Source organism: Mugil cephalus, chromosome 17 (assembly GCF_022458985.1).
Source record: "Mugil cephalus isolate CIBA_MC_2020 chromosome 17, CIBA_Mcephalus_1.1, whole genome shotgun sequence".
NCBI lineage: Eukaryota > Metazoa > Chordata > Actinopteri > Mugiliformes > Mugilidae > Mugil > Mugil cephalus.
Genome location: NC_061786.1, coordinates 22560573 through 22572683, shown reverse-complemented (window position 1 = coordinate 22572683; position 12111 = coordinate 22560573). Strand labels below are relative to the sequence as shown.

At 40.2% G+C, this 12111-nt stretch overlaps 1 protein-coding gene across 3 annotated transcripts in view; it reads right to left on the bottom strand.

Annotated features, from left to right (window-relative positions):
- syt16 (synaptotagmin XVI) overlaps nucleotides 1-11324 on the bottom strand; it is a 29242-nt gene extending 17918 nt beyond the window's left edge. Inside the window, exons 1-2 of one of the 3 annotated variants that reach the window (XM_047610786.1) lie at nucleotides 11220-11324; nucleotides 9800-9993 (exon numbers count right to left, since the gene is read on the bottom strand). In XM_047610786.1, the coding sequence (XP_047466742.1) occupies nucleotides 9800-9812 (13 nt within the window). In that variant the 5' untranslated portion in view covers nucleotides 9813-9993; nucleotides 11220-11324. Of the gene's footprint in view, nucleotides 1-9799; nucleotides 10009-11219 lie in introns of those variants that run through there. The other 2 variants (XM_047610788.1, XM_047610787.1) reach the window with 2 other exon arrangements.
- Nucleotides 11325-12111: the final 787 nt, after the last annotated feature.

Sequence of the window (12111 nt, the reverse complement as noted above, 5' to 3'; positions counted from 1 at the left end):
TTTAAAAAGTTCATTTCTGGTTTAATTCCCTGTTAGCGTAGCGGTCGTGTCTCTGTGGGTCATGATGAAAAGTTGACTTCAAGGTGAATAATTGGATTATGGAAAAAGCTCGGTTTGTACCTCGGGGGAGTTGGGATTCTATCATCGCTCTACGAGTGAAAAGATCGACACAGACCAAACTTCTTATTTTAGGACTAACATCTGAATTAAACAGCCTCCTGCTGAAGTGAATGCAGCGCAGCCGTAACTGTGCTCGGATGGTGCGTTCAGGAGCGGCCGGAGACATTTTGTAAAAAGCTTTCTTGAATTATTGCATTAGTTTGCAAAGTCACAGTGACCTGGATTTTTGACTTTTGCCTCAGTTTGTTCATCCTTGAGAACCAGTGGCACATTTACAGAGAAGCAGGAAGGAGAGCGGGACATGAAATTCTCTTGCTCTTATTTTGTGAACCGCTCTTCGCCCTCCTAATTTAAAAGTTTTTTTCTGATTCTGATTCTGATTCTGATTAAGTCGAAGCATAGAAGTGATACCGAACTATAAACCGAGCTGAAGAAGCTCATCCAGGTTTATCCAAAATCCAAAGTTGACTTGTTGAAGATCTTTCATCCAGTTCTTCAGTTCTAAAAAGATTAATGAGGGCTTAAGGTTTCATCATCATACTGCAAGTAAAAGGAAACCTTCTCATTTCAGGACTAACATCTGAACTTAATCACCTAAAGTGAATGCAGCGCAGGATGAGTGAGTTCAGATGATGTGTTCAGATGCTTTACTGAGAGATTTCATCTAAAAGTTCATTTATGGCCACGAACTTTAGTTCTGCAAATTCATAGTCACCTGGATTTTTGACCCACAAAGTCTAGTTTGTTCATCCTTGAGTTCCAGTTGATGTTTGTGCCACGTTTGAAGACATCTTGTAAAAGCTAACTTGTCATATCACATTAAAAAGTGGATTTATGGCTCAGAAAGTGTTTTTGCACTTAGAAATATCTGCATTGACCTCATTGAGCATCATTCTCTCTGATTAAACTCACAACACGTGAAATTACTAAAACAAACAAACAATGTGCTGCATTCACTTCCACATGCAGCACAGCAGCAAGTGTTTGGGACGGTGTGTTCGGGTGCGGCTGTAAAGCGGAGTTTCCCCTCTGAGCTGCTCTGACAGCAACACACTGAGCTCAGTGTTGGAGACTCTGAGCCTCCTACTGTCTCACATCCAGATGGACAGGAAGGACCCCCCCCAGCTCAAAGTCTGTCCTCACACCTGCTGCACACACACACACACACACACACACACACACACACACACACACACACACACACACACACACACACACACACACACACACGACTTTAATTCCACCACTTTCCATTCACTTGCTCATTTCTAACAAGACTTATTTGTGGAAATATTTAAAGAAGTAGCTAAATTATTGCGCCGGAGGTAAAAATAGCACAAATGGAGACGACTGACGAATCAGTGAAGCCGTGTGTTGAATGTGCAAAAGGCAAAACCTGATGAATTATTGCACAAACACGGATGAGAGCGCCGATGTGACCCAGAAGTCAATGAGAGGCATGAGATCAGGCTAATGAGATGGAGAGAACGAAAAGCAACACTGATTAAAATGAAGCAAAATAAAGAAACGCTGCCTGTGAGCGTGAATACTAAACCCTCATCCCCTGATTACGATGCAGCTGCTGACTTTTCCAGCCTCGGCTTTGAAGTGAGGAGCCGGAGAGGAGAGACGAGAGCACTTTGATGTGAGACGCTGGATCAGTGACGGAGCAGCGGCAGCGAACGCCACGTTGTTACTGCTAATTAATGAGAGCGACGAGTGATCCCGAGGAGGAGGAGGAGGAGGAGGAGGAGGAGGAGGAGGAGGAGGAGGAACATGCGGCTTTGTGGATTTTTCTTTCTTCTTTTAGGCAATGAATAAAAACCTTCTGTCTGTCTGGGTTCGTTTTAAGGTGACTCATTAACGTGGGTCTGAGTCTGAGTCCTCAACTTTCCTCGACTTATTATCACGGTTTCTAATCGCTCTGGGCAGAAGCCAGAAGATTGTTCCTCTCTATAAATCAGTAGCCAGGTTTACTTTCTCCTCATTCTGATTTAAGGTTTCAGGTCAGCTGTTTCCATGTGAGGTGATTTATTCTGATCTGACGTCTACATGAACCACTACTTTAAATCTGAACGGCCGTTATACAAACATGTGACGTGTAGATCGATGAAAACGTCACGTGACGCTAGTAGATGCTATTGTTTTTACAGTTTTATCATTACTGGCCCCTCCAAAGACCTCTCTGTTTGGTTCCTGCCATATTTTGGCCTGAGGAAACGTCCAGACAGAGCATGCTCAGACTGAACGGAGCCTTTCGATTGGTTTTTGGAAAATGGCTCTGTGTTAATGTTAACATTCTTTATCCTTTCTATGGATCAGGAGTGTGCAAAGCATCAAAATAGGTGTAAAAGTCTATCTAATTTAGGACATGTAAGAGTAAAAATAACCGTTCTTTAATGATCCATTATAATAACTGTGGATGTATCTGCAGTGTTGGTTGGTGTTTTCACTAAATGCAGCTAATAGAGGTGATTTATTCTGACTTGAAGGAGCAGAACATGACTGTGATGATGATTTGGTTCTTGTTGGAGACGATAGAGGCGACTGTGTCTCAGTAGATAGAGAGGTTACAGGTTCAATCCCTGGGATGTGACACATACTGAAGTGTCCCTGAGCAACACACTCAACCTCTGTGACTGTAAAGACTTTGAGCAGCAATAGGTAGAAAAGTTAGATAAAAGTAAAACTATTTACCAGTAGACAATAGTCTGAATTGCCGAGCTAACGAATGCTAACTGAGACGTATGCTAACGTGAGAAAACCTCACGTAACAAAATAATTTCCAGATCAAACTCGACTTCCCACTAGTTATTTTCTGCCTCCACAAAGTTAAGATAAAAAAATCTGTTCAGCTAAACTAGTGATGCAGTTAAGTCATGTTTGGTCCAGACTTTTCACCCTGTCCCTGAACGTCTCTCAGTCCAGGCAGACGCACAAATATTCACTGAGGTCACATGATCAAAGGCGGCTTTTTGATTGGATGTTCGTCTTCTTCTCCAATACAAATAACATGAAATCTATTTGTTTGAAATAAGTATTTGTAAAAAAATAAATACTAGTATGGATGCACCAAATTATTATTTCTATTAACGATTAATCAGCTAATGCCGTCCTAAGATTCTCGCTTTGTCCAATGGATGCAGCAGCACTGAGCGTGCTCATAAGTGTCCGATGCTGCTGACTGAATGACTTCCTGTTGGACACCCAGGTCTCCATCCCTGAGATCTGATCTGAAGAATTTGAACGTTTCATTTCCTGACATCTTGCATTCAGAGGTAGATATATGTCTAAAAATATTTGTTTTTGTCCTTTAACCCACTAAATCTAAGCTGTTAATCCTCTGGTCCCAGGGGACCAGACGTTCAGCAGAGAGGGAAGGGACGCGAGCTCACAGCTCAATTGGACATCAAATTCTAATCAGTCGGTCCTTTAGGTGGAATGGACGTTTCATTAGTCTCTATTCAGGGAAACTCATGCAGACGTTCACAAATGAGGCCGCGGGCTGAAAGACTTCCTGTCGGCTACAAACACATGAATGTTGAGTTGAACTGTGGCCATGAAACTGTCCCAGTGGATGTTTGAGCTGAACTGAGTTCAAATGTTCCCAAGTGAACGTTTGCACCGAGCGTGAAGACAGTTTGTAAAAGACTTTCCTAAGAAATCACACTCCAAAGTTGATTTATAGTCTCAGAAATCGTTTTGCAAGGTCACAGTGATCTGGAGTTCTGTCCTTTGTCCCACTAAATCTTAGCGGAGTCCAAGCGGATGTTTGAGCCGAGACATTCTGCGTTAAGGTCTTCGTCACATATCACAGGAATTAAACCTGTGGCAGTTACAACCAGGGGAATTTAAAGTCAATGATTATCCTAAACCAGTCTGATCACATGCACCGAACGAACAAGCCGGTCCCTGAACGCAACAAACACCAGTCGTACGATAAAGAGACTCAACAGAAACATGTGAAGGCTACAACGCTGCGGCGTAACACAAACCAGTGACTGGTGAAAGCCACAATCAGATCTTCATTTAAAGTCCAGAGCCGTGTGACGTTCACTGACCCTGCAACACTAAACACACAAACAGCCGAGCTGTTGCTCTCAGGATGAGGGGTCAAATCAACCCAGTTACATCAACACATCACGTTTTCACTTTTGAACGCACTGACCGGAAGACACACACACACACCTGAAAATCATAGTTTCCCTGGTAACAGTCCACTGGCTCTATTAAGGTGTAATGAATGTGCTTTTTCCCACCCACGTGTGAAGGAGGTCTCACGTTACCATGACGCCGTCTGTCTTGTTTGTCCTGATTGGCCGGGGAGGACGAGAGCGAGCGTCTCGGGGTGGAAATGGAAGAGATGGTGAATAGGAAAGGAAAAAAAAAAAAACACTCAGGAGTGACTACACCTGGAAACAAGCTCCAGGACGGATGATAAAAGTATTAATGAGGCCGTGAGGTTTTCAGAGCCTCCGTCCTACAGAGGGCGACAGAGAGCGTAAAACATGGGCCGGTTATTAAAATGTATTCTTATCTGTTTTTGTGTTCCTGTGAAAACCCAGCAGCCCAACGAGAAACCTGGTACGGAAACTTCAAAACGTCAGCCTCAAAAACCAAGAGATAAGAAACCTCCGTCCTCCAGAGGGCGATAGAGACAAACATGCAACATTTATCAATACAAGTTCTAGTGAAACGTCATGAGTCGCTGCCCAAGTTTATAAACCACATCTGACCAAGTCAAGTCCAAATACCCAGATGTGTTCTTGCCCCGTCCATTTTCTCAAGGACACATCTGGACGTAAGCTGGACATAAGTTGGAGGTAGACTTGGGGCATTAATCTAGGACGTAAAATTCTTGACTTGCGTACTTGGTAGTTTGGATTTGACAAGCTGGATTCAGAGGTACAGACTCTGGAGCCTCAAACATGGTCCTCAATATCCAAGAGACAACAAACCTCCATCCTCCAGGGGGCGATAGAGAGGATTCAACCATACAGAAGCATGAGATGGAATGAAACTGTGCACTCTAGTATATACGTACTAAATAAAAACAGTATAGATGAAGACTAAAACATCAATAAAGCGGAAATATAAATTAAATAAATAAAAACAGCAACAAAGCGGCATGAATTTGTGCAAAAACTGCAAAAATAGCTCAGTCATAACAATGGCTCTTTAATATTTCAAAGATACAAACATTTATCAACATTAGCTCTAGTGAAAAGTCATCTGACTGGTGACTGTCCAAATACCCCAGAAATGCTTGTTTTTTTTCTCTGTTTTTAAATTCTTCCAACTTAAGGGCTCAGTGTTTTATTGGCTGATTAGTGTTAAAACTTTTAATCTGGTTTAGAAAAGGCAGTACAATGACTAAGGCAGTCTTTCAAAATCTAATAAACCTTCATTAAAAGTTCCTAATGCATTGTGAAAGATAAAATGCACCTACACTTCATCCCTGCATCCATGTGACCAATCAATCAATGAGGACGCAGGTGAAACCTATAGAGGTGAAACCAGGAAGTGACATCATGAACAAACAAGCAACCGAAGTAATTATCTTTCACAATGCGTCGGCCACTTTCAGTAAAGGCTTTTTTAAATTTTACACCTCGACAGCGTCACAATTTCTCACCGCTGCACCTTGAAAGTTTATTTATTTTATTTTTTTTTACTTATCCACTAAAAGAATCACTCTTCAACCCTTCAATTAGAAAAACTACAAATAGAAAATAGAAAACTACAAATGTTAATTATTGTATCATCTGTTGTCTGTCCGTGATTTAAAAGTAATAGATCAGTAACTGAAAGTTATCAGGAAACTAAGCTTTACAATAATAGAGTTCTGGCGCCACCTCCTGGTGAGAGGCTGCATTACAACAACATGAGAGCCCTCCAACAAACATCTAGCCTTCAAATTTCAACACTTCAGGCTCTAAAATTAATTGCAAGCTTTAAAACAACCACAAAAAGACACAAAATTATCTATAAAATAGTGCAAAACATCAAGAAGGGAGAAAAATAACTACTAATACACAGGAAATGACCACAGAATTACTACAAAATGCCCGCACTACAACTACAACAACTTCAAAATGCTGCAAAAATAACCAGAATCGCACAAAACGCTCACAAGCAAAGATAAAAGGAGCAACAACAGACATGCAATACTCACAAATCAACATGAAAGAACAGGGAAGTGATGGAAAACGGAAACAAATGGAGCCAAAACAGCAAGAAAGGCTCAGAATCGGCATGAACAGACGTAAAATGAGCAAAAGTTAGACATAAAATGGTCACACAAAACTGCTGAATGACCAATAATATGTTTAAATGAACTTTAAAGAGCAGAAAAACACAAAAACTGCCACAGAGAAATGAATTAAGGAAATTAATCAGCGACTCTATTGATTGTGTTACGCTTCTCGTTTGTTGGAGCCACTTCTGCACCAACACCTCGTCAGAGGCTTATTTAGACGGCGACTTGTTTCAACGACAGAAGCAAACAAATAAAAACCCTGTGAGTCGCTGAAGGGCTGAACCACGACTCTCTCTCAATAAGAATCCAACGGCTTTATGACCTCAGCTTAGCTCAGCTCATCTACACAAACACTTAACGTCCTCCTGTAACCTGCGTCTATAACTATAATATAATAATAATAATCTAATTATTCTGTGTGGATATGTTTTCTTCTCTACGTCCAGAACGAGTCGGGTGTTAATCCACCAGCTGTAAGATGAGACCAGTCGTCCTCTACTTTAAACCAGAGCTTCAGTAAAACTGCACATTTCTCTGATGTAAAATAAGATTTAGTGTCTTATATCTTCCTCCATCATCAATCTCTTTCTAATTTCAAGGAATAAGTCGTAGAATGAGAAGCTGTTCATCCTTTCACCTACTTTCTCTCGCTCCCTGAGTTTCAGTCCTTCCTCCTTCGCTGGCCATTCTTCCCTTTCCTTCTCTTTACTTCTTTCTCTACAAACACTTATTCCCCCTCGTATCCAGAACAAACTTGTCTCTCCAAACTCTGTCCTCCCTCTTTCCTTTCGAATGAAATCTGATTCCTGAGCCTGAGCCGTCACTCATCGAGGTTTTCCTGCCTCCCCGAGGGCGAGGCGGACGTCTGTCCCTTCCTGGACCCGTCCGAGACACAACAAGAGGGAGGAAGGTGGACAAAGTGGACGGGACAATAAGCGCCACAGAAAAATTACAAGTCGCTTAATGTGGCAGCATCAACTAATAAGACTGACGTCAGCTGAGAGGTTTTAATTATAAAATAAAAACTAATCATACAGAGCTACAACAGAGAAGGATTCAACTTAAACTTAGCAGCTCCATGAATTTATTAGTAGAGTCCAACACTATAGATCTGGTTTAAAACAAGCACAAAAAGACATAAAATGAAAAAAATGAGCACAAAACAGACATTAAACAAGCACAAAAAGACATAAAATGACCAAAAATACACAAACAAATTAAAAGAAAAGGACACAAAATGTCCACAAATCAACATGGAATGATAATAAAATAATGCAAAACACACAAGAAGGCCACAAATAGGCATAAAATGATCACAAATAGACAAAAAATGTCCACAAATCAACATGCAATACAACAAGAAGTGCACAAAATGACCACAAATAGAAAATAATCACAAATAAACACAAAGAAGAGAAGCTAAAGAAGAATGTCCACTGATACAGAATAATACAAAGCAACAAACAGACACAAAATGACCACAGACTTTAAATAAACAAAAAATTACCAAAAACACACAAAGAAAATGACCAGAAATCAACATGGGACCAATACACAATAATGCAGAGCAACCGAAAGTGCACAAATAACTACAATTAGACACAAAATTACCAGAATCTGACATAAAATTATGACAAAAAAGACACAAAATGTCCACAGATAAACATGGAACAACGATAAAAATGATGCAAAACACACACAAGAAGTTCACATATAGACAGAAAATAAGCACAAAAATACACATCATCTCCAAATTCAACATGAAACGACAATAAAATAAAGTAAAACAACAAGAAGGACACAAAATGACCACAGATAGATATTAAATAAACATAAAGGTACCAGAAATACACACAACATTACCACAAATCAACATGGGACCAACACAAGAACCAGTATAAGAGGCAGCAGTGCAGTAAAACAGAACCCAGGAGACAGTTTAACTGTGGATCAACAACTCTAATCTAACTTTTATAGCCGCCACCATTAGCTCCAGATCTCAAACAAACATGGATCTGAAGGTAGTTCACCCCCCCCCCCCCCACACACACACACACACACACACACACACACACAGAGCCATGAATTAGACATCGGACCGGTCTGTAACTAGGACACGATATAACCAGAGAGGATGGAGAGCTCACGGCCGACTGCTCCTTCCTGTTCACTGGAGCTGGATGAATCTGAGGATGTTCTCAAGTCACATCCAGACACAGACGCAAAAGACACAAATCACACATTTATCTCAGTGGCTCCACAGATTTTTACAGCTAAAAGTTTTCTTCCTAAAGGCAGAAAGACTGACTGACTTCAAGACATAAAGAGTTGACCCCCTTCCTCAGAGTCCTGCTCCTTCAAAATAAAAGGAGTATATTATTATTGGTATAATAAATATATATCAATATCTTAATGTTTTATGTCTTAAATTGATATTAACTTTCATTTATAACAGGCTTGGATTTTGTTTTTGTTTCTTATTTTTTAGATGTTGGCTCAGTTAAATCGACTGGTCAGTCTATTTTCTTATGTGTGTGTGTTTGTTTGTTTCTCTCTCTGGGTCGTGTCATGTTTGAATTAAGAGACACTCGCCACCCGAAGCTTAAAGAAAACCTGAGCAGACAACTTTCCTCTCACTGCTCACCTGCATGTAGCTGTAAAGGTTCTGTTAATCCTGCATGACTGGTCTGTTGTGTTTACTTTTGTCACCTTTATGTGCAGGGAACACAGGAGGACTGGAACAATGCAGAATAACGATAAAACATGTCAGGAATAATAATAATAATAAACTCTTGTTTTACATCCTGGATTATTCTTGCATCTATATATTATGATATATTAGAATATAATAAAATAATACAGTATTTTCTTTTTAGTTATGTCATTTTAAACATTTAATCCTGTCCAACGCTTTATTTAAAACTACGACTATGCATCTTGTTTTATAAGACACGTGCATTAAACCACACGTGCTCTCGTTACAGCAGCACATATGGAAAATAAAATAAATCTACATTTATTTTCCAAATGCAGATGAATAATATTTGCAGTGTACTGTGCAGATGTGATAGAGACAGGCCTCCATGAAGTGGCCATGATGAGGCAACTATCAACTCTCCACTATGTGCCACAAATCCACTGTAAGGTGAGTCTCTGCAGGAAGACCAGGGAAATAACACATTTTGTCTTCTTTTCTGACTGGGACATGGTGTTAAATATCAAATTACGTCGCTATGAACCAAACGCACCAGTAATAGATGGAAACGGGATAAACTGGCCTGCACATAATGTCCCTCCCCGTCAGCCCATATGAATAAACCTGTAAACAGAGCGCATCTTCTGCAACGACGCGGCAAAACAAACACAATGACTGAACCAGGCCCGGAGGCGGCTGTGAGGTGAGGAGATGTGGGTACTTACTGTCCGAGGCCATGGCAGCGGCTGCTTCCCTTCAAAACGGCAGCGGAATGGAGCGTGTGATCGGCGGAGAGGAGGCAGCAGCATCCCCGCCGCTCCTCATCCTCCAGAGCCGCAGACCCGCAGCCTCTCAGCGGAGCGACGCGCCTTCACGGACCGTAGGACATCTCCACTCCCTGCCCAAATGTCGCTGCCTACTGGATGTTAATGTGGATTGTTAGAAAAGGTTTGGATGCTCCCACACAAATTTGTACTCATCCATAAATACGGGTTATATGCACTATATATAACCCATTATATGCAAATGTTCTTTTTTAAAAAGACATCAACTGCTCTCTTTGTGATTTGCACCCAGAAACAGTTTTACATTTATTTTTTCCAAGATTTTGCATTTTACATGACAGAAGTAAACTGTTTTCCTAATGAGCTTGCTCTTACCTTTACTTACTTTTGGCAAAATATTTTATTCACAACAGTTTTGTTGATTATTAGATGGATGTCGCTCCAAATAAAAGTTAACAAACTATCGCCTGTCTCATATTTAGCTCGAGGTCTTTGAACTTTACACAACCACCAAACGCTAGCAAGCTAAAGCTAAATGCTACATAGTTTGAAACCTAAAAAATGTAAAACTAGTTGAGTCATTTGATTTACAACACATAAAATCACTTATAGCATTTAAGTGAATGATTAAATACAAATAAATGTTGGTATTAAATGTTACTTCATAGGCCCAAAACAGCGCTGCCAAACTTAGACTTCGGTTTTAGCCAAAGCTAACCGTCTGCTAAATTCAGCTAAAGTGAAATCTAACTTTCCTCCAATTTCTTGTTGTTAAACCAGATCAAATTCATGACGTGACATATTATCAATTTGTATTATAATAGCTAAATGTGCAAATCTAGAACGTTAGCTCGTACAGCTAATACTGCTAATGTCAATAGTGGCGAGCTAAGGAAGCTAAACCTAGCTTAGCTTTGACGGTTAAATTCATGATAAATAATGAAGTAATATATCAATGCTAATGAAGATTGCTAACTGCTGCAACTAGGTACTGCTGCTAATATTTACATTTCGTCTGTAAATTTAGCCAAAAGACATTTTTATCTGTATCCCTTCCCCTTACATTCTGAAGCATCAATGGTAAAATAATAAATATGATTAATATGAATGAACATAGTAATAGTTATTTAAGGTAACTTCAAAATACATAGCGTAAATTCAGTCCAAAATTCACTTGAACTGATTTTGTTGTTAAATAACACGTTTAAAAATTCAAGTATTTGAATGTTATGCTAGTACATAAGGAGCACTTAAACCAGACATCTGTGTTTTTCAACAACCTCTGAAATGTCACACAAGAAAGAGACAGACCGTAACAGTAACTAGTGAATCAATAACCAATAGAGGTGTTCAGTCTTACTTGTGAACAGTAATTCCTCGTGTCCTGTTGTGGGAGAAGCTGCACAGTATTTTGTGTAAACACCTTAGCAGCTGCAGCTGGAGGCTGAGTTTAGACCGGTCCAAGATGGCGGCGACGTTTCTGCACATGAGCAGTCAATGCTGAGTCTACTCTTCATTGTCCATGAATGCGCCGGCATCTACTCTTTATTACCGACATGTTTATATTAGCAACCGAGCTACCGGGCTAACTGTGAAAAGGCATGTGCAGTCGATCCGTGCACTCATGGATCGATCAATAAATCGGTGAACGTTCAGCCAGTGTGGACAGCCCCCTCATTTGAATAACATTTCATTGAACATGTGAAGTGGTGCGTCAATAAATAAATAGCATTTGTGGCACATATTTAGGCCATATCAGTGGCTGTGCTTCCCGCCACAGCTGAAATTCATCCCTATTTGGCGGGTTGGCAGGTGTTAATGTCAATTGTGTTAATTAATTAACACAATTGTGAACAGACGCAACACTCACACAATTGTGACTGATGCATCTACAGTTAAGCTTAATAAGAACTACCTGAGATCTTCCATGGCACAAGAAAGACTGGGTGAACTGGCAGTGGTTAGTATTAACAACAAAGCTGGTCATCAGGTTTCTTACAGTGAAATTAAATGTAAATCGGTTAGTGCCGTTCAACTCATTACCACTAGATGGAGACATAACACAAAGATTTATCATTGAGCAGTTGACGAGTCAGAGTTCATGAACAGTTACATCCTGTAGATTCATTTGTTACACAGAAGGAGAAGATGGAAACGCCAAGTGAAGAAGAGTCGGGTCTTTGCATGGTCTTTAGTCATGGTTATTAGTGATCATTACATCATCACAACCCCTCAGGTTTATCTGTTGTACC